A 23,328-nucleotide genomic window follows, 5' to 3' on the forward strand; every position below is an offset into this window, starting at 1 on the left:
GGGGGTCTTTGGCAGCCTTCCCGAGGCAGTGGGGAAGTGTAGGTGGAGTCAGTGGATGGACGGTTGTGTAATGGATTAGGTTGTGTTCACAGCTCTGTGGTGTATCTTCCTGTTCTGGGCAGAGCTGATGCCATACCACACCCGGATAGGATGCTGTAACAATCGGTCAACGTCTTTATGGATGTGCCGAATCTCCTTAACCTCCTGCTGAAGTAGAGGGATTGTTGTGGAAGTGTATCACTGGAGTGTGGGAGGGTTCTTTGATTAAACAGGCTATTGCCCTACACAGTTCCCCAGGTATGCCTCCTCACCACCCCCCCCCTAGCTCCCCGCTCCCCCAGGGATTGGAGGCTAGGGCGAGTGAATTGGGAACAAGTCAGGTCAACAGTTCGGGAATTAGGATTTGCCCAGTTGAGCCTGAGGTGAGAATTTTGGTTTTCTCTCTCTGAAGATCGTAGTGTATTCGAAGCTCTTCTCCACCACCACCCCCCCCCCCCCCCCCAGAGAGAAGTGAAGGGTTACTTGGTTGAATATTGAGTTACGTTGCGGGAAAGTATTATTGCAAGACTGTTAATCCAGGCCCCCAGATGATATTCTGGGCAGAAGTGTTCGACTCCCACCATGGCAGATGGTGGAATTTGGACTCAGTAACATCTGGAATTAAGAGTCTCGTGTCGATCATGAATCCATTGCTGATTGTTGGAAAAACCCCACCTGGGTCACTAATACCCTTTAGGGAAGGAAACTGCCCTCCTTACCTGGTCGGGCCTACACGTGACTCCAGACTCTCAGCAATGCGGTTGACTCTCAACTGCCCCTTGGGCAATTAGGGATGGGCCATAAATGCTGGACCAAGCCAGTGCTGCCCTCATCCCACGAATGAATAAAAATTAAATTTGTTGGGGGGGGAGAGTGTGGTTAGGCCTAACCCTATCGAAGGTGGGAAAGTGGCTTTGAGCCCATAATCTTATCAAGGAGTGGAGCAGGCTGGAGGGGCCGAATGGCCTACTCCCTCTTATCTATCTACGTTCCTGATTTTGTTTATCATTCCCGCCTCAGGTGACTCTCTGTGTGGAGTTTGCGCACTCTCCCTGTGTCAGTGCGGGTTTCCTCCCACAATCCAAAGGTGTGCAGGTTAGGGTGAATTGGCCAGGCTAAATTGCCTGTAGTGTTAGGTGAAGGGGTAAATGTAGGGGAATGGGTCTGGGTGGGTTGCGCTTCGGTGGGTCGGTGTTGACTTGTTGGGCCGAAGGGCCTGTTTCCACACCAAGTAATCTAATCAACCATAAGCGCTTAAATGCGAGTTATTCACCTCCATCTTGAGGCTAAAATAGATGATGTTTCTCATTTGACCTTGTCTAAGGTAGAGCTTTGAGTAGTGCTGAGCAAGTGGTGACTTACTGGAATAAATCACTGAGAGCATTAGCCCTATAACTCAGTTGTGTTGCAGAAAATGGTTGGGTTCTTTTGACCTGACTTTGGAAAGGTTCATTTTCCAGTACCATACTGTGTCTCATATTCTGTAACTAAACACAGCCTGACTCCAGGTGCACAAGGGAGCTTATTACTGCGGAGCACTTTGAATCTAAAATATTTACACCCCTTCATATTACATGCTGGAGCAGAACATATTCATCACTCCCAACTAATTTGCAATTCCACTTAACCCTTTTAGTGCTCTGAGCTGCTGGTATTGACAGGCATCGTTTCTTCATTCATTCAGGGGTGAGGACATTGCTGGCTGGGCCATCCCTAATTGCCCAGAGGGCAGCTAAGAGTCGACCACATTGCTGTGGGTCTGGAGTCACATGTAGGCCAGACCAGGTCAGGACATATGGGGTAAAAACAATGACTGCAGATGCTGGAAACCAGATTCTGGATCAGTGGTGCTGGAAGAGCACAGCAGTTCAGGCAGCATCCAAGGAGCAGCGAAATCGCCGTTTCGGGCAAAAGCCCTTCCTCAGGAATACAGGGCAGTGAGCCGGAAGCGTGGAGAGATAAGCTAGAGGAGGGTGGGGGCAGAGTAGCATAGAGTCAGGATATGGGTCAAACGCAGGCAAGTGAAAAATGACATGGGAAACCCTGGCTGGCATGGACGGGTTGGGCCGAAGGGTCTGTTTCCTTGCAGTGTGACTCTATCATAAGATGAAAAATGACATGGAGCACAGACTGATGGGCTGAACGGCCCGTTTTTGTGCCGTGCATCCTGAGTAATGTCATCCGATGCAAACCCACAGAACAAGAAATGCTAAAGGATGTTAATGAGCTGGATGGGTTTCCCCCCAAAATCGAATCCTGCTCGTTATTTAGACTCTTAATTCCAAATTGTTGTTGGATTCAAATTCCACCATCTGTTTTGGCGAGATTTGAACCTGGGTCCACAAACATTACCTGGGTCTCTGGATAAATAATGCAGTGAAAATACCACTAGGCCACCACCGCCTCCATGTGCAACACTGAAGGAGGCCATTTGGCCCATTGTGTCTGAACTAGCTCTTTGTGAGAGCTGTTCAGTTAGTATCAAGCCACGCCTGCTCCTGCCCCAAGTATTTTTCCAAATTCCCGTGTGGAATCTGTCTCCGCCGTCACCAACCTGTTATTGTTCGTCAAATAAATAACTTTTAATGATCTTTTGAAGTATTCAAAAGAGACACCTTGAATGGCGATTCTCACTGATGACTGATACCGTTGTGCAGTTTTCAGCGTTGCTGTGATTTTATTAATCGAGGTTCGGGCGATGCTTCAAGCACACAGCAGCTGAATAGAATATCCTGTTCAGTATTCACTGGAGGGAGGGGAGGTTGGAACAACCAACTCCTGCTTCTCAGCCTGGCCCACCTTTTCTTGTTCTGTGGCTTGGCATCAGATTGCCAAGCACAGGGTATACATTGTTGTGGTTCTGCTCGCCGAGCTGGAAGTTTTTGCTGCAAACGTTTCGTTCCCTGGCTAGGGAACATCATCAGTGCTATTGGAGCCTCCTGTGAAGCGCTGCTTTGATGTTTCTTCCGGTATTTATATTGGTTTGTTCTTGCCGTTTCCGGGTGTCAGTTTCAGCTGTAGTAGTTTGTATGTGGTGTCCAGGTCACTGCAGCTGAAACTGACACCCAGAAGCGGCAAGAACAAACCACTATAAATACCGGAAGAAACATCAAAGCAGCGCTTCACACGAGGCTCCAACAGCACTGATGATGTTCCCTAGCCAGGGAACGAAACGTTTGCAGCAAAAACTTCCAGCTCGGCGAGCAGAACCACAACAACGGACACCCGAGCTACAAATCTTCAATCAGATTTTAAACAGGGTATACAGTCCAGAAGCAGGCCGTTCAGCCCTTCTGTCTGTGCTGGTGTCTGTACTCCGTGTCCTCTTTTACCTTATTACTACGTCATACAGCATGGAAGCAGACCCTTCGGCCCAACTCCTCCATGCCAGCCTGGTTTCCCAAATGGAGCTAGACCCACTCGCCTGCGTTTGGTCGATTTCGCTCTAAACCCTTCCTATCCAGGTGCCTTTTAAATGCGGTAACTGTACCCACCCCCGCACCTCCTCTGGCAGCTCATTCTATCCACCACCACCCTCTGTGTGAAAAAGTCCTTTCTTAATCTTTCCCCTCTCCCCTCTAGTTTTGCACTCCCTTACCCTGGGGGAAAGACCTTGACTATTCACCTTATCTCCTCCCTTCTAGTTCTTTCTGCTGTGTGTAGTTATCCAGCTTCCCCTCAAATACGTCTGTGCTCTCCACCCCAACTGCTCGCTGTGGTGAGAGTTCCACTTCCTCAGCACTGCCTGGGTAAAGAGGGTTTTCCTGGGGGGTTTATTAGTGACTCTTTTCCATTTATAGGTTCGTTGTTATAACCTCTCGGTTTTGGCACCATCCTTGTAAATCTTTCCATCTGACATTGATTTGATTTCACGTGTACTGAGGTACTGTGAAAAGTGTTGTCTTGTGTGCTGGAGGGACCGGTCGTACCGTACAAAGGTCATCTGGGTGGCAGAATGTTATAGCTGCAGAGAGAGAGAGATCAGAACTAACGTGAAAGAGGTCCATTCAGAAGTCTGATAACAGTGGGGAGGAAGCTGGTCTTGAATCATGTATGCAAACTTTCATATCTCCTGCCTGACAGTAGACCGTATAAGCAGGCTGGGAGGGGTCTTTGATGATGTGCTTTCCTGAGACAATTGCAATTGGGTTTGCAGTAGATACAGTTGGCTCTGTCCCAGTCAGAGCACTGACCAGGCCCCCTTCACTGCCCTGAATCTGTCTATTGCCATCTGTTGGAGCAGGGACTCCAATTTGGCCTTTTAAATCTACTCTGATTAGTTACGGTTGCTTGACAGTGCCTTGATACCCTCCACCAAGATTTTGATTTGGAGGTGTTGGACCGGGGTGTATAAAATTAAACATCACCCAACACCAGGTTATAGTCCACCAGCTTTATTCAGCAATCAACGTGGTCATTCGAAAAGATGAGAGACCTATCAATATATTGATCTTACGATATATAATTTCAGTTACATCACACTGTAAACTTTTGCTAGAAATTCTGTGCCTTACGATTTTATTCTCCACAACCACCTGATGAAGGAGCGTCGCTCCGAAAGCTAGTGCTTCCAATTAAACCTGTTGGACTATAACCTGGTGCTGTGTGATTTTTACCAAGCTTTTGGTCACCTTTCCAGAACGTCTCCTCGTGTGGCTCAGTGTCCAGCCTCGTTTGGTAATCGCTCCCACAAAGAGCCGCGGGAAGCTCTTCCTTTGTCGAAAGGCGCTATGTAAATGTAGAGTGTCGGCTGAATGGCTGGTTTGCCACACCAATAGCGTGGGTCCGATTCCCGCGCCTGCTCAGGTTCCTGACTTCTCACTCTGTCCCATCGCCATGAACCCTCAGGTTAAACCACCACCTTAGAGAGAGAGAGCAGCCTCTGGTCCTTTGCGGGGGGAGGGGAGGGGGTACGATGATGGCTTTCCCTTTCTTAGATTAGATTCCCGACAGTGTGGAAACAGACCCCCTTGACCCAACAAGACTGGGGTGGCTGACAATACCTGTCTTTCCCACGGGCAACAAGTGGGCAAGTTCCAAATTCTGGTTTCATTAAGGACAAGGTCTACACTTCTTTTCGATCTGTTTTGCTGGTTCCCTTAAGAATATACATTTCAGCCACCAATCATCCAAACCCTTTGCATGAATATTGTTGGACGCTAGTGGACAGCAGATTGGCAGCTGCAATTCAGATCCTCGGTTGCACCTTTACAAATCACAGCTAAACATATTATATTGGGATTATCTGCTTTTAATCTGCTGCAAAACGCTACTTCAACTTTGTGATTTATGTTTAGAACATTGGCAGCCATTTTACTGTTTGAGGTTACGGCAGGTTAGGGTGCGGAAGGGTTGGAGAGTTGGGAAGATTGAAGAGTTGGGGGGAGGGGGCAGGTGGCTCCGAGAGTCAGGGCGGGGGAAGGTCGGGGAGCCAAGAGGGTGGGAATGTCAGTGAGCCGGGGCGCATCCAGGTAAGTGGGGAGTATCCGCTCGCATTCCCGACCTGTGGAACAGGCTTCAGGGAGTTACTCGCTGCAGGATTCCCAGCCTCTGACCTGCTCTTGTAGCTGCTGCGTTTATGTGGTTAGTCGAGTTGAGTTTCTGGTCAACAGTAACTCTCAGGATGTGGTGGGGGTAGGGGTTTCAGTGATGGTAATGCCACTGAATGTTAAGGGGTGATGGTCATAGTCTGGCATTTGTGTTCCTCAAAGAGCATTCAGTAGGAAGAGGTGGTGGTGGGTGGGGGTTGGAGAGCTTTATGGAGCAAAAGCTTGAGCCTGGGGCCTAGTTGGTGGTAGGCCCAGGCTCCCTGTGGGAGAGCACTTAAAGTCAGAGCAAGGGATCACAGAGGGCCAGTGGAGAAGGGTACCTCATGCAGGAGGGGCTTGAAATTGAAGTGGACTGCATGGGATATGAAGGCCTGAAACGTCGATTTTCCTGCTCCTCGGATGCTGCCTGACCTGCTGTGCTTTTCCAGCACCACTGCCTAATCTAAACTCTGGTTTCCAGCATCTGCAGTCCTTGTTTTTACCCTGCATGGGATATGGCAACATGTGGGCAGGAGCTGGTGCACACTGGAAGGCTGCAGTGGTGCTGTGGATCTGCAGAGCGAAGTCTGGGGGCAAACCGATATTTTACTGCCCTGCTTTTGATTGACTGTTCAGCCCCACACTTCAATGTGCGAGGTCACTGACTGAGACCAGAGTGAGGTCATATCGTGCACCCTTGTGGTGCGGTGGTAGTGTCTCTACCCCGGACCAGGAGCTCGTTAGGGTCAAGTCCCATCCACTCCAGAGCTGCCTCCGAGCAGATTGGTTCAAAAGTATCGACAGTGCAGCTTTGCCTAACAGTGGGTCAGATAGCGAGCAGGAGCAGTCTGAATCCTGAACCTGTTCCCAGCCTGTCATCAGGCATCAGCTTATTCTCATGTTCAGATTGAGGTTCTGAACAAAGTGGGATTATCAAACTCGAGAAAGTGACATGGGAAGCGTTTGAAATTGTAAATGAGCATTTGCAGTGTTGAGTCACCTCTCTCCACGTGACTGATTACTGATCTTCCAATGTGACCTGTAACATTTGTCACGAAGCTGTATAATGTATGTACTGGGAATAGCCAATGGAAATGACCCCAGTGCAATGTCGAGTGTTTACTAATGATCTTGGACAGCAGTGATGTTGGAGTGTAATCCATTTTGCAGAAACTTAATGCTCATTAACTGATGCTAGTTCTGCAGCAGACAGCGTTCTTTGTGTAATTTATTTTGGTGCAGAATTGTTGGTGCATTGCTGCATTTACTTCTGCAAACCAAATGACTACAGTATTTCTCTCCCCTCCCCCAGCTCTGTTGAAAGGAATTGGGTAATAAATCTTAGCCCATCCCATCTGCTGAGGGACAGGCTTGCACAACTCTCCTGCATTTCAAACCAATCGCGAATTACATTTGAAGACTATTATTTACACACATGTCAGTGTGTTTCTGATTGGCTGTGCCCAGCTCTGTTTTGTGTTGTGGAGTATGCCAGGTGTTGGTATCTTTCTATTTAAATGATCTAAAGACTTCGTTCCTTGCACAGGTCCACGGGCTATGTCTGACAACACCCCCAGGGCTGCTGGCGCTTGTTGGAGTTTGTGTAGGATTCCAGTTGAATTTCTCCGAAGGGAAAATTGAACTAACGGGCCGGCGCGGTGGTTAGTGCTGCTGCCTCACGGCACCAGGGACCCAGATTCGATTCCACCCCCGGGCAACTGTCTGTGTGGAGTTTGCACATTCTCCCTGTGTCTGCGTGGGATTCCTCTGGGTGCTCCGCTTTCCTCCCACAGTCCAAAGATGTGCAGGTTAGGGTGGGTTGGCCATGCTAAATTGTCCCATAGTGCCCAGGCATGTGCAGGTTAGGGCGGAATGGTCATGCTAAATTGTCCCATAGTGCCCAGGGATGTGCAGGTTAGGATGGATTGGCCGTGCTAAATTGTCCCATAGTGCCCAGGGATGTGCAGGTTAGGGTAGATTGGCCGTGCTAAGTTGTCCCATAGTGCCCAGGGATGTGCAGGTTAGGCAGGTTGATCATGCTAAATTGCCCCTTGTGTCCGAGGATATGAAGGTGAGCTGGGTTAACCATGATAAATGTAGGTTTCAGTCTTGGGATGGAGTTGTGTGTCTGGGTGGAGTGCTTTTCATAGGATCAGTGCAGACTTGATGGGCTGAATGGCCTCTTTCCACTCTGTAGGGATTCTGAGTTACTTCCAGTTTTCAGTAGATCTCCATAACGAGGAGCAGAGATCGACCATTTGGTCGTCTAGTGATGTGTGAACGAAGGAAGGGTAATGTGAGAGAGAAGGGGGGAGATTGGGAGGGTGAAGGATGGGAGTGGGGAGAGAAGAGAAAAAGACGGAAGGAGGGAATCAACAGGGATGACAGGAGATTGGAAACCAGAGAAGCTTGAGGAAGGGGGAAAAAAACAAATTAACATTTAATCTGTTCAACATGTCGTCACAGCCAATTCCTCCTTCATCTGTCTCGCCGAAAAAGAGCAGCAGGGTAGGAGAGATTAAACTGCTGGCAAGAGAAACAGCCATTCAGCTTTCACCTGGAAGTGTGTTGGAGGCAGGTTCCATTGAGGCGTTGGAGAGCTTACTCAGATAGTAACGGTGTGCAGGGGATATGGGGAAAAGGCAGGAGACTGGCAGTGGATAGCAGAGTGGGTGCAGGCATGATGGGTTAAATGGTCTCCTCCTGCACCATGACAATCCTGAGAACCTCTGTGCAAATCGAGTCAGTCACGAGCAAAGGTGGGGCCAGGCATGGGCCACGACTCTCTCCATGGACTGAAAACCTTTTGGTTGTGCCCACTCAGTCATGGTTCTTCGGAGCATTCTGCGCTGGCCCGTTTTCACACATGCATTGCGTGTTGTTCACCTCGTCACTCGGCATCTCAACCCCTCGGGAAGAGGTGGTGCACGTTTCTGAGACCGGTGCAGAAAATGCTGTGCTGCAGCCCTTTTTTTTAAGAACCAGGTTAATGCAGCGTGGTATAGCATGTCTCTCCTCGGTCCTTAGGACGTAACCCAAGAGAGTCCGAAAGAGATTGTTTCACTTGAAAGTGCTTGCAGAGACCGTGCAGAGCTCAGATCACTTTAAATAGTCAAGTTACGAAAGGCTTGACCTTCACAGTCTTTATTTTTGAGAAGATTAATCTTCCCAGACAGATCCCATCACAGTGGTGTTGAATCGGTCGTATATCAACAGCCATCCTCTGGTGGCAATCTATCATAATTACTGTTTTGCAATCTTGCGTTCTTTAAATTGCTGTGTCTGTTCGGAAGCAGCCTGGTGCAAGTTCTTGTGAATAACATCGGGCTCCAGTTCCCAGCTGTCCTGACCCTGGTACTGTATTACCCTCTCAGTCTGGGGTTATCCTCTGCCTCAGACATGACCGAGCAGAGCATGAGGATTTAGTTTCATGTTGAACAGCCGCTGTTCTTGCCAGCTTTACACTTCTCCTGTCCTGCAGCTGTTTTCTGACTAGACAGCTAGTGGCTGTGATGATATGTTTAACGGATTAAATGTTCATTTGTTTGTTTCCCTTCTGAAGCTTTCAGTCTCCTGTCATTCCTGCTCCTTCACTCCTTCACTGCTGCGTTTGGTTTTCTTTCTCTCTGTGCCTCCCTTCATTCCCTTAATCTCTACCTCTTTCCTTCTCCAAACCTTCCCCTCTTTCCACCTCCCCTCTTCCTCTATCCCTTCCCCTCCCTCCCCTCCGTCCTCACCCTCCCCATCTCCCCACCATCTCCTTCTCCCATTTCCCTGTCCTTGCCCACCCCCCACCTTTCCATGTCCGTTTCCCAGCAGGATTGTCCCCCGGGCTCTCTGGTCTTCCCCACCCTCCTGCACTTGGCCGAGCTCCTCATCACCCTCAACAACTTCTCTCTTCACTCCCCTCACTTCCCTCAGGCCTGAGGGGTGGCCATGGGGTACGCGCATGGGCCCCAGTGATGCCTGCCTCTTTGTGGGGTCCTATTCCAGCCTCCTCCCACAACTCTTTCTCCGATAAAGCAATGATATCATTGGTGCTGCTTCCCCCTCTCACCCAGAATTGGAGAAGTTAATTGGTTTCTCTTCCATTTTCCACCCTGCCCTACTTTCACCTGGTCTATTTCTGACTCCTCCCTTGACCTCTGTTTCCATTTCTGGGGATAGACTAGCCACTAATATTCACGATAAACCCACCGACTCCCATGGCTGCCTGGACTGTACATCCTCACACCATGCTTCCTGTAAAGATTCCAGTCCTTTCTCCCAGTTCCTCCGTCTCTGTTGCTTCTGTCTTGGTGAGGCCAACTTCAACAAGGGAGCCTCTGAAACATTTGCCTTCCTCCTCAGCTGAGGTGTTCCCAGGGCTGCTGTCCTCAACCGGATCTGACCCACCTTCCGCCCTCACCCCCCCACACTTGCCTCCCACAACAGTGATAGGGTTTCCCTCGTCATTATCTACCATCCCGCCAGCATCCGCACCCACATCCTCCCCCCAATCACGCGCTTTGCCCATATCTGTCCAAACCTTTCCTATTTATATAATTCGAGTCAAAAGTGAGGTCTGCAGATGCTGGAGATCAGAGCTGAAAATGTGTTGCTGGAAAAGCGCAGCAGGTCAGGCAGCATCCAAGGAACAGGAAATTCGACGTTTCGGGCCAGAGCCCTTCATCAGGAATGAGGAGAGGGTGCCAGGCAGGCTAAGATAAAAGGTAGGGAGGAGGGACTAGGGGGAGGGGCGATGGAGATGTGATAGGTGGAAGGAGGTCAAGGTGAGGGTGATAGGCCGGAGTGGGGTGGGGGCGGAGAGGTCAGGAAGAGGATTGCAGGTTAGGAGGGTGGTGCTGAGTTCAAGGGATTCGACTGAGACAAGGTGGGGGGAGGGGAAATGAGGAAACTGGAGAAATCTGAGTTCATCCCTTGTGGTTGGAGGGTTCCCAGGCGGAAGGTCTTCAGTGGAGTGGGAGGGAGAGTTAAAGTGTCCTTGGACTCCTCCATCGCCAGACCATAACAACACGACGGTTGGAGGAAGAGCGCCTCATCTTCCGCCTGGGAACCCTCCAACCACAAGGGATGAACTCAGATTTCTCCAGTTTCCTCATTTCCCCTCCCCCCACCTTGTCTCAGTCGGTTCCCTTGAACTCAGCACCGCCCTCCTAACCTGCAATCTTCTTCCTGACCTCTCTGGCCTAGCACCCTCACCTTGACCTCCTTCCACCTATTACATCTCCATCGCCCCTCCCCCAAGTCGCTCCTCCCTACCTTTTATCTTAGCCTGCTGGACACACTTTCCTCATTCCTGATGAAGGGCTCTGGCCCGAAACGTCGATTCTCCTGCTCCTTGGATGCTGCCTGACCTGCTGTGCTTTAACCACAACACATTTTCAGCTATTTATATAATTATCCAAATGTCCCCTAAACGTTGTAACTGTACCTGCGTCCACCACTTCCTCAGGAAGTACATTCCACCCGCGAACCATCCCCATGTAAAATAAATATAGCCCCTCGTGTCTTTTTTTTAAAATCTCTCCCCTCTCACCTTAAAAATATGACCCTGAATCTTGTAATCCCACACCCTAGGGAAAAGACGCTTTCCACTTAGCTTATCTATACCCCTCATGATTTTATCTTATTTTGGTTAAAAAAAAAACAGAGATCAGAGCAGGAGTCGGCCATTTTGAGCTTGCTCTGCCGTTCTGAGAGACCATGGGTGATCTTCCAACACAGCACTTTGTTTGAGCTTCCTCCCTGTATCCTTTCACCCCTTTTGCCCTAAGAACTATATTTACCACCACCTTGAAAGCATTCCATGGTTTGGTCTCCTCCACTTTCTGTGGCAGAGGCTGCCCACGCTCTGGATGAAGGCATTTCATCCCCGGTGTCGCCTGCTTCTGCACTTCCCGGTTATTAGGAACACCATTTCCTGCATTTAACCTGCCTAGCCCTGTTAGACCGTGATAGGTTTCTACGAGAACTCCCTCAGTTTTCTGAACCCCAGTGAATATAGTCCGAACCGATCCAGTCTCTTGCCCTCTGTCAGTCCTGCCATCCCAGGAATCAACCTTCGCTGCGTTCCTTCCCTTTCCAGAGCATCCTCCTTCAGGTAACCGCTCCCAATATTCCACGTGGGATCTCACCAAAGCCCAGTACAATAGCAGAGCTGAAAATGTGTCGCTGGAAAAGCGCAGCAGGTCAGGCAGCATCCAAGGAGCAGGAAATTCGACGTTTCGGGCATAAGCCCTTCTTCAGGAATTTCCTGAATTTACGTCGAATTTCCTGCTCCTTGGATGCTGCCTGACCTGCTGCGCTTTTCCAGCAACATATTTTCAGCTCTGATCTCCAGCTCACTTTCTCCTCCCAGTACATTGGCAGCACGATATCCCTGCTCCAATATGCAAATCCTCTCGCTACCATAAAGTATACCACTGCCAGTGGCTGCTGTACAAAGGTCTTGTTGCACCTTCCTGTTTCTCAGTCACGTAAGAATCTGCCTTCCTGTTTTTCGCTACCAAAGGGGATAACCTCCCATTACGTTTGGACAGATTCACAAGGCTGGCTTTCCCTGAAAGAGCCCCGTTTCCGCAGTTGCTTTCGATTTGTGGGCCTCAAGGGGAATTTGTTCATCGGCACAAAACAGTGAAGGCCGATGGACAGATTAACCCCAGGAGCCAGTGCCACGTATAGTGTGGGACAACATCTTAAAAGCCTCCCCAACTTACTTTGCCTGGTCAGTTCACGAAACCTCCGGCCTCTCGATATTGTAGCGAGGCCGAAACTGCTGTAATGTTGCGAGGAAATGGGACAGGTCAGGAAATAAAGCACGCTGGAGGTTTGGAGACTTTAGGTAATTGATAAACGTCTCCCTTCCTGCAATTGGCCCTGTGTTTTGGAGGATAAGTGTAAGGGAGCTATGCGTGGAAAGTTCTTTCCGCAGAGGGTGGCGGGTGCCTGGGATGCGTTGCCAGCAGAGTTGGTAGGGACAGGCACAGTAGCGTCATGTATCTAGACCGATACCTGTATAGGCAGGGAACAGAGGGATACAGATTCTTAGAAAATGGGCAGCAGCTTTAGATAGAGGATCTGGATCGGCTGAAAGGCCTGTTCCTGTGCTGGAATCTTCTTTGTGGTTTCCCTAATTTGTACACTTTTGGAAAGGCTGTAATGGGATCCTTTTTGAGAGCACAAATAAATCAGAGACCGAGGGATTCAGGTACATCGTTCTTGGATGTTTGTGTCACATATAGAGAGGCTGGTTAAGGGAACATTGAGCACGCTTGTCTTCATTGCTCAGCCCTTTGAGTACAGGAGTTGGGACGTCATGTTGGGGTTGTACAGGACATTGGTGAGGCCTCGTCTGGAGAACTGTGTCCAGTTCTGGTCTCCCTGTTAGAAGAAAGGTGTATTAAACCAGAGAGGGTTCAGAAAAGATTTACCAGGATGTCACCAGGTCTGGAGGGTCTGAGATATAAAATTGGACTGGAAACTTGTTCACTGGAGCGTAGGAGGTTGAGGGGTGACTTGATAAAGTCATGACAGGCGCAGATAAGATGAATAACAAAAGTCTTTTCCCTAAGGTGGAAATTTCAAAACTAAGGCATATTTTTAAGGGGAGAGGAGAAAGGTTTAAAAAGGATGTGAGGGGTGACTGTTTTTTACACAGCGAGAGGTTTGTATATGGACTGAACCGTCAGACAAAGTGCTGGATGTGGGGACAGTTGCAACCTTTTTAAAAGACATTTGAATAGGGAAGGTTGGGAGGGAGATGGGCCTAGTTTAGTTTGGGCATATGGTCGCACGGACTGATTGGGCCGAAGGGTCTGTGTTTCCATGCTGTATTATTCTAAATGATCATATTGGTAAAATCTAATCAATCAGAAAGGTAAGTTTCATTTGCTTAGCACTGTTTTTGGGTAAGCCATGAGTGGTTTCCAGTGGACCAAGCTGTTTTGGCATTGGTTGAGGGTGGGGGGAGAGAACAAAGTGGGAAGTGGAATGTTAGCCTGAACACGAGAAACTACGACCCTCCACAGGGGTGGGATTTCGCAGGCTGGGTCTGAGTTTAATATCTTGTTCCAAGCCTGGCATCTCAATAACACTGCACCGGACTGGAAGGAATTGTGTATGAGGGGCTCCTGCTGTGGGACTCAAACCCAGCATTTGTCAGCTTCATTACCCTGTGAAGCACTTTGGAAATGTCCTGAGGTCATCTGGAAATGCAAGTTTGATTCCTTTTCCCTTTGCTGAAGTAGTTGGAGTTTTTGTTATTGTCGGTGTTCATCTTGGAGGTTGTGTATGGAATGTCAGAATGCTGAAGCATAGCAGAAGGGTATTTATCCCAGCCTCCCTGCTGACACCGATTCACCCCACTCCTGTGTCCTTTCTCTTCTGCCCTGTAAATATGTTGGAAACCATGTCATGCTAGCAGGTTTTGAGCAGATTTGTAGCTCAGGTTGAAGTTCTGGATGTAGGTTTGCTCGCTGAGCTGGAAGGTTCGTTTTCAGACGTTTCGTCACCATACTGGGTAACATCTTCAGTGAGCCTCCGGATGAAGCACTGGTGCTAAGGCCCGCTTTCTATTTATGTTTAGGTTTCCTTGGGCAGGTAATGTCATTTCCTGTGGTGACGCCATTTACTGTGGTGACATCATTTCCGGTTCTTTTTGTCAGGGGGTGGTAAATGGGATCCAAGTCAATGTGTTGTTGATAGAGTTCCAGCTGGAATGCTGTGTTTCTAGGAATTCTTGTGCATGTCTCTGTTTGGCTTGTCCTAAGATGGATGTGTTGTCCCAGTCGAAGTGGTGTCCTTTCTCATCCATATGTAAGGATACTAGTGAGAGAGGGTCATGTCGTTATGTGGCTAGTTGATGTTCATGTATCCTGGTGGCTAGTTTTCTGCCTGTTTGTCCAATATAGTGTTTGTTACAGTTCCTGCACAGTATTTTGTAAATGACATTAGTTTTGTTTGTTGTCTGTATAGAGTCTTTCAAGTTCATGAGCTGCTATTTTAGTGTGTTGGTGGGTTTGTGGGTTACCATGATGCCAAGGGGTCTGAGTAATCTGGCAGTCATTTCAGTCTGACCACATACTGAACTACAGAAGTAATCATCCCAACACCCACAAACAAAGCTATATTAGAACATTATTTCAACGAGCCACCACACACTGCAGCACAAAGGAACTACAAAGAGCAGAGGAAAATCACCTACACCGCGTATTAAAAAAGAACGGGTACCCAATGAACACAGTCTGCCAATTTCTCAGCAACTAACCCAAACAAGCAGACTAACACATCCAGAAACCCTAACCACTCTCCCCTATATCAAAGACATCTCAAATGACTGCCAGACTCCTCAGACCCCTTGGCATTATGGTATCCCACAAACCTCCAACACACTAAAACAGCAGCTAATGAACTTGAAAGACTCTATACAGACAACAAACAAAACTAATGTCATTGACAAAATACTGTGCAGGAACTGTAACAAACACTACATTGGACAAACAGGCAGAAAACTACCCACCAGGATACATGAACACCAACTAGCCACAAAACGACATGACCCTCTCTCACTAGTATCCTTACATACAGATGAGGAAGGGCACTAGTTAGACTGGGACAACACATCCATTCTGGGACAAGCCAAACAGAGACACTCACGAGAATTCCTAGAAGCATGGCATTCCAACTGGAACGCTATTGACAAATACATCGAGTTAGTCCCCATCTACCACCCCAAGAAAAAGAACAGGAAGTGACTTCACCACAGGAAATGACATCACCAACCCAAACATATAAATAGAAAGCAGGAATTTTCAGCATTGCTTCGCCTGAGGCCCACTGAAGATGTTACCTAATAGGGTAACGAAACGTCTGGAAATGAACCTTCCAGCTCAGCGAGCAAACCTACATCCATCGTGTCATGCTTCCCAAGCTGCTTGTCTTGCATTCATCAGGACAAATGCAAGAATGCCAATTTTTAAATGATTGCATCAGTGTAACTTCTTGTCATCAGGGAAAGCGTAAGAAGCAGATTTTATCAAACTGCAGAGCAGTTTTGAGGACACCCTCCTCCTGATTTATATGAGTATTCGACATGCAAATGGTTTGAAGTTTGGCATTCTTGCCCATGTCCTGATGAAGGCAAGACTGAAAGCTTCAGTCATGTTACCAGCAACGTTCAAGAGTTCTGTGCTGCAGAATGACGTCCGAATGTCTTTTCATGATGCCCTTGCTATGGTGCAGAAATGGCAGCGTGCCTTGTGGGGCCTGTGTATCTCAGAGTTTCTGTCTCTCTCGTTCTCCAGGCTACAGTGGAGGAGCCGATAATTCACAACGATGAAGTTATCTTTCCGCTGTCGGTGGCTCTGGACAAGTTACCGGTTGGAACCATAAAGGCAAAGGTGAGAGACTTAATTGTCTGCGAGATTGGGTGCGTGTCAGAGCCAGCCCGTCTTTCTGAATATGTGCAGGTCTCTCACTCACTCCTCAGAAATGTATCCCTCCCCCACCACCACCAATGTTCAGGGGCTGGTCTATACCTGTCCAGAATAGAGTAGCCCATGTGGCTCATACAAAATGGCCGACAGACAAACGCCTACCTTAGAATTCAAAATGGCCGACAGACAAACGCCTACCTTAGAATTCAAAATGGCCGACAGACAAGAGAGGCAGCCTACCTTAAAATTCAAACAGAAGATGGCTGAGGGGAGATAAACAAGAGTAACAGTCTGTTCCAGTCTTTAGTTAAAGAAAACAAGAACATCTTTGAACAGCACCACTCCACGGCCATAAGTACACTATTCTGAGCAGTTTTGGATAACAGCATTGCATCATACAGACAAGCGACCATCCCCGACCTTCTGTCATGAAAGAATAATTGTCCCAGTAAATGAATGAACACCACATGCAAGATTAACTCCCTCAGAATGACAGCTAAAGTTATAGTATTTCTTTAGAGTGACTCAGAACGTTAAAAATCAATAGATTCTAGTTAAAGATGATTTAGAATCATGGAGGTAGGTTTCAACGTTTAAACATCTATACATCTTACCAAAGTTTAGTAAAAGTGTTAAAGGAAAACCATTTTGATCCAGATGTGAAGTTAACTAGCATGAGGGAAATGGCTTTTTTTTATATGCTGAACCAATCAGATTGTTGGGCGAAAGTGAGGGCTGCAGATGCTAGAGATTAGAGTGGTGCTGGAAAAGCACAGCAGGTCAGGCAGCATCCGAGGAGCAGGAAAATCGGCGTTTCAGGCAGGAGTCCTTCGTATGAAATCCTGATGAAGGGCTCCTGCCTGAAACGTCCATTTTCCTGCTCCTCGGACGCAGCCTGACCTGCTGTGCTTTTCCAGCACCACTCTAATTAAGTCAGGTTGTTCACAGCCCATTAACCACAAACTGCTGAAGTAGAGTTAGTTATGTGACTTTAACACTTTATAACTAACTTGGTAACAGAAATCAGTGTTACAAATCTTAGAGCAACTAGCTAAAACTAACTGTCTTTTGTATTTTTACACATAATTAGGTCAGTGGGAAATATGAGGAATAACTGAATTTGATAAAGACAGGGCATGGAGCTAATAAATAACAATTCCACCAGTCTTACAGATAAAGCCAGCCTGAAAGGTCTGAAGAAGTGTTGCATTTAACATTAGAATATGAATGATTAATATGCATAGAAAGATCCCAAGGCCCAGAGGTTATATTGCCTGTTAAACACCATGAGGTCATGAGGCTGCCCATAGGGACGCCCATCATTGATTCAGTATTTTACATGATCCTGTACATGGATTAGGAGGCAAGGGCTGTAACCACATTGTGTGTGATTATAGTAATACAGAAGTGTATAAAAATACTGCTTTTTAATGTACAAGTTAGAATGTATCATTAATCTATCTTCTGATCTGAGCCAAAGATGAAGCAAATAACTGAGTTCCTACCTTGAGGCATGATTGAAGGAAGACCCTTTGGCCCGCCCCCTCCCTGCTTTAACTGGTTTCTATGAATAAACACCTTACACTTGCCTGATGTCTTCCTTCCTCCTGAGCTTTCATTCCCTGTCAGGGGAAAATGCTCTCTTGTTCCCCTTCCCCTCTCTCGCACTCCCCATCTCTCCTCCCTCTGCCCCCTCGCTCCTCTTTCTCCTCCCCCTCACTCCCCTTCCCCCCCCCCCCACACGCTTCCCTTCCCCTCTCTCCCACTCCCCTTCCCCCCAACTTGCTCCTCTCTTCCCCCCCTCCCCATTGCCCCCTCTTCCTCTCACTCACCTCTCCACCACTGTCTGACCCCTGTTGCCCTCTCCCTTTCACACCCTCTCTCCCACACACACATCTCTGCTCCCCTCCCGGTTCTCTCCCCTCACCCTCCGTGCCATTCGCTCCTGTGAAGTGCTGCAGCCTCCCTGAAGCATCTCCTCGATTGCAGATCATCGTGACGGTGTGGAAGAGAGACCGGGAGAAAGCCGAGGTGAGGGAGCACGGTTACCTGACTATCCTGCAGAACCGGAGCCCCTCCCAAACCTTCCGGGAAGATCAGAGTGGCTTCAAAGCTCAAGGTATGTCTGACGGCAGCTGAAGCGACCATATAACACCATAAAAGGGGGTAAAGGGGGAAGGTAGAAACATAGAAAAAGGAGCAGGAACCTACAACGTAGAACATTACAGCGCAGTTCAGGCCCTTCAAGCCTGCTCCACCATTCAATATAATCGTGGCTGGTCATGCAATCTCAGTATCCCATTCCCTCGATCCCTCTGTTAACCCTCGACCCCTCCGTGATCCCTCGATCCCTTTAGCTGTAATTGCCCTGTCCAGCTCCCTCTTGATTATTTCTAGTGAACTGGCCCCATCAGCTTCCTGTGGGAGAGAATTCCACAGGTTCCCAACTCTCTGAGAATGAAGAAACTCTTCACCATCTCCGTCCCGAATAACCTTATCCCTTATTCTTGGACTGTGATCCACCCCCCCCCCCCCCCCCCCCCCCCCCCAGTTCAGGTGATGCCCCTAGTTCCGGTCATCCCCCTACATCAGAGCGTTCTTCCTGCATCTAGCCTGTCCATTCCCTCTGGATTTTAAATGGCTCTATGAGAACCCCCCCTCATCCTTCTAAATCCCAGCGAGTACAAGCCCAGTTGATCCGGCCTTTCCTCATGCGTCAGTCCCGCCATCCCGGGAATCAGTCTGGTAACCTTCGCTGGACTCCCTCAGCAGTGAGAATGTCCTTCCTCAGACTAGGAGACCAAACCTGCCCACAATAAAATACGCTGCCTCTGCCCCTGTCTCAGTCTGTCTGCTCCAGCACCCTCATCTACGTTTCTGTTACCCTTGGTCTCTACATTTCTAGTGGGTTGTCAGTTGAGCTGCCCACTTAGCCGTACAGAACTTTAGAGTGGCATTCAGAGGAGACTGTTTTACAACCTGCACCCAGGAGAAAGGTGCTCAAAGATTTTGAACAATGCAGGAGGGTAAGGAAGCGCCTGAATTATGGCTCGCTTTGAGATCCCTCATTCTTGTGTACATGTTCAGACAAGAGCAAGGCAAATAGAAATGAAGCCTGTCTTTGTTTTCCCCAGCTGTAACCAAAAAGGGAAAGAGCAGAAACAGCGAGAGAGATTGTGTAAAGCTTTGCTGAATGCCGTGTCTGGGCCTCAGCTGTGGGTCAGTTCTGAATCTCTCACTTTCAGGGCGACTGTGAAGCCTTAGGGTAACAGAGGAAGTTTACCAGGCACGAGGGTGTTCAGCTGTGAGGAGAGGTCAGGAAACTGTGAGCTTGAAGCAGAGATTGTCGAGTAGGTCTAACAGGAGCTTTCGAGGTGGCGAGAGGTGTCGATATACTGGATGGCGGGAAAACCCTTCATGTTCTCCGTTTTCTCTGCCTGCAGTGAGTACGTTGCTGACGGTGCTGCCGCCTCCAACAGTGAAGTGTCGACAACTTAACATCTCGGGGAAACAGCTGACTGTTCTGAAAGGTAACAGCGTCAGTCCACTCTGCAGGGTTTGTTGGTCCAGCTTTGCAGGAACATCTCCTTGAACACTGGCCAAGGGCAGTCTCAGTGCCGAGGTGCCACAGACATTATCTTCCACACTGCTAGGACCAAATCCATTGGAAGCATTCAGCGTTTCAAACATCACCTTGCCGTGCCCTGGTTTCTCTGCTATGACCTTCAGGATGCAGTCAGAGGACTGAATGAGTCCTTCTATTTAATACATCCTAAATCTGACATTGAGTATTCCGTACTCGGACCAGAGCTTCCAGGTTCCCACTCCTTTACGTCTCCGCCAGTCATCGAGATCCGATATAGAAACGTAGAAGATTAGGAGCAGGAGGAAGACATTTGGCCTTGCTCCTCGATTTATCACCATCGCGGCTGATCATCCACCTCAGCAGCCTAATCCTGCTTCCTCCCCATTATCTTTGATCCCATTCGCCCCAAGTGCTATATCTAGCTGCCTGTTGAATGCTTCAGTGTTTTAGCATCAACTCCTTCCTGCAGTCATGAATTCCACAGGCTCGCCACTCTTTGGGTGAAGAAATATCTCCTCGTTTCCATCCCAAATGGTCCACCCACTGAATTCTTGGACTGTGACCCCTGGTTCCTGACACACCCACCATCGGGAACATCCTCCCTGCATCTGTTAGGATTTCAAAAGTCTCTCTGAGAGTCCCCCCCCCCCCCCCCAACTCGTCTGAACTCCAGCAAAAACAATCCTAACCTCGTCAATCTCTCCTCATCCGTCAGTCCCGCCATCCCTGTGTATCAGCCTGAGAAACCTCCACTGCACTCCCTTGGGAGGAAGAGCACCCTTCCTCAGAAAAGGTGACCAAAACTGCACTCGGTATTCTAGATGTGGCCTCACTGAGGCCATGGATAACTACAACAACACCTTCCTCTTCCTGTACTCAACCTCTGACTCCTCCTTCGATGCTGTTCTCCCCAGCTGCTAACCATCCACTCTCTAACAATACCTCAGTCGTGAACACAGTCATTTACCTCAGCCCCTCTCACCTGAACGAAGGCAGCTCCAACAGCCACTTATTTGGTGGGGGTCAAGGGTTAGCGCAAAACAAGCCAAAAGCCGTCGCTAACTGCAGGGCGCCCTGCTGTCATTGGACCGGCAGTCCAGTGTTTCGCGTGTTCACCTCCTTTATCTCCTCATCCATGCAGTTGTTTCCAGTTTGAGGTCAGCAGTCCCAGAGACGCCAGGGAATGATGGAGGGCATGAATAATAGAATCTGTTCGTCCCCTCCAGCCTAACTCGGCAATCGTTCGGAGCCAGGTCAATGCGTAACCGAACCCCACCTCCTCATCTTGGTCCCCGTCCCTACAATGAGCAATACAATCTTGTCAGCCTCAACATCAACCGTAGATCCAGCACTTAGTGCCATTTGCAGGAAACATCGCCAAGCCTCTCCCCATAAGACGCAGGAGCAGAAACTAGGCCTTTCAGCCCATCCAATCTGCTCCGCCTCTCAATCATGGCTGATAGGTTTCTCAGCTGAAAATGTGTTGCTGGAAAAGCGCAGCAGGTCAGGCAGCATCCAAGGAACAGGTGATTCGACGTTTCGGGCATGAGCCCTTCTTCAGGATTCCTTGGAGGCTGCCTGACCTCCTGCGCTTTTCCAGCAACACATTTTCAGCTCTGATCTGCAGACCTCACTTTCTCCTCGAAAGTTTTCTCAACCCCATTCTCTCACTTTCTCCCTGTAACCCGTGATCCCTTCGGTACTTAAGAACCGATCTATCTCGGTCTGTAATATACTCACTGGCCTGCCCTCCACAGCCTTCAGTGGCAGTGAATTCCACTCTCTGGCTGGAGATGTTTCTCCTTGTCTCCATACACACCCACCTTTGTTTTCTGGTGTCTCACCCCTGAAAGGTCCGACTCGAAGGTTTGGAGTCCGTCCCCAGCCACAGCCTTTCCAAACCCGCACAGCTAGTTTTTTTAATCTCCATCCACCCGTTCCGTTCACCTTAATGTCTTCAAAACCTTTGATCAAGTCAGCCCCTTACCTTCCCAAATTCCAGATGCACAACCCTAGGGAGCGTAACGTGGAGTCCGTAACGGCTGCAGATGCTCCTGGCCAGAGTAAGTCGATGTGGAGCTGGAGTAACACAGCTGGTCAGACAGCATCCGCGGATCAGGAACGTCGACGTTCCAGGCCTGAGACCCTGCCTTCAGCAGCTCCAAACTCCCTCCGTCCTCCATCCAGCCCTCGCCTCCCTGACCTGACCTGTCCATCTTCCTACTCACCTATCCACTCCAGCCTTCCCAGTGACCAATCCCCCCCCCTACCATCCCACCTACCCTTCCTTCAACCCCACCTGCCCTCCCACTGCAGAGGGAACCTCGATTATCCGGCATTCCGTTAACCACATTTCGGATTATCCGAACAGGATGGCAAAGTCCCGAAGCTCGGCTGACTGTTATCCAGCATTGGATGGACTGAATGGAATACTTGCCCGCCTGTGTCGTGTGTATCATCGAGGTTCCTCTGTCCTTCCTGCTGGGCTCCCCTCACCCTCCCCAGCCCTGGCAAAGGGTTTCAGGCCCAAACCTGCTCTCCAGATGCTGTCTGACCAGCTGTGTTCCTCCAGCTCCACATCGATTGACCGAGATCCCACCGAATTCGACTCCAGCTCAGTTCAGCGACTTGCCACGCTCGGTTGGAGATTCGGGTCACGCTGTGTGTCTTATTCCTGACCCGTACCCAGCTCCCTCCCTCCTCTGCTCTGTCGCAACTGAGATCAGAACAGAGGTCTCGCCGTCCCCCTGACCTGACCTCCGCGCAAAGTAACTGCTTCCAGGTTCAGAGAAAGATATAAAAATCCTTCTGGGTTCAGGGCTGAGAGGGGCAGCACCCCTTTGCTGGGGGGTGGGGGTGGCGGATGCGTCGAGAGCTGGGCGGGTGGCTGTGTGTGGGGCGCACACCCTCGGGGTGAGTGCTGGGCCATTTAGGGACGCGGGTGACCTCTGGTCTCTTCCCGCGGAGGGTCTCCGGCTTCTCCACCCCCCGTAGCTCTGTCACTTCTGGGTCAATATTTGGATGTCGAGGGGGCGCCGAGGCCCAGGTGGAGCTGACCGGGGCAGCAGGCTGTAAAGGGGCCGAGTGGCCTCCTGCAGCCGCTCCCCTTTGGGACGGGGTGCTGTCCGTGCAGCAGCAGTGCTGTCATGTCTCAGCCTGACGCTGAAATGGCTGCTTTCTCTTCCTCCCCCCTCCGACAGTGTTAAACACCTCCTCTCAGGAGGAACTCTCCATTCAGGACGTCCGGATTTTGCCAAACTTTAACGCCAGCTACCTGCCCATGATGCCGGATGGTTCGGTGCTGCTCGTGGACAATGTCTGGTGAGAACTGCTCCTCATCTGTCTTCTCTTGCTGGGATTTACGAAGGGGCTGGGGGAACGGGTGGGTTGGGGGCGTCTCTGACAATTGGTACACACTTGAGTGGCTGGACCATGCAAATCAGAGAGGCATCGAGTCACACCGCACTGAAGCGGACCCTTCCTTCTAACCAGTCCACGCCGGCCCCACATCCTCGATTGGTTCTGGGGGGCTGTGTGCACCTGTATTCATTGCCCACCCAATCGGTGCCGTGGGGTGAGTGAAGAATTCTCAAACCGATCAGGGGGTCAGGTATTTGCTTGGCTGGTGCTTGTCATAGAGACGTACAGCATGGAAACAGACCCTTCGGCCCAACCCGTCCATGCTGACCAGATATCCCAACCCAATCTAGTCCCACCTGCCAGCACCCGGCCCATATCC

At 49.4% G+C, this 23,328-nt stretch overlaps 1 protein-coding gene across 2 annotated transcripts in view; it reads left to right on the forward strand.

The window, feature by feature from the left end:
- trappc14 (trafficking protein particle complex subunit 14) overlaps positions 1-23,328 on the forward strand; it is a 69,122-nt gene that overhangs the window by 12,337 nt on the left and 33,457 nt on the right. For both annotated transcript variants that reach the window (XM_060854743.1, XM_060854744.1), the window contains exons 2-5: positions 15,872-15,967; positions 17,993-18,122; positions 19,447-19,533; positions 22,790-22,910. In XM_060854743.1, the coding sequence (XP_060710726.1) occupies positions 15,872-15,967; positions 17,993-18,122; positions 19,447-19,533; positions 22,790-22,910 (434 nt within the window). The remainder of the gene's footprint in view (positions 1-15,871; positions 15,968-17,992; positions 18,123-19,446; positions 19,534-22,789; positions 22,911-23,328) is intronic.

Source organism: Hemiscyllium ocellatum, chromosome 44, assembly GCF_020745735.1.
Source record: "Hemiscyllium ocellatum isolate sHemOce1 chromosome 44, sHemOce1.pat.X.cur, whole genome shotgun sequence".
In the NCBI taxonomy this organism is placed as follows: domain Eukaryota; kingdom Metazoa; phylum Chordata; class Chondrichthyes; order Orectolobiformes; family Hemiscylliidae; genus Hemiscyllium; species Hemiscyllium ocellatum.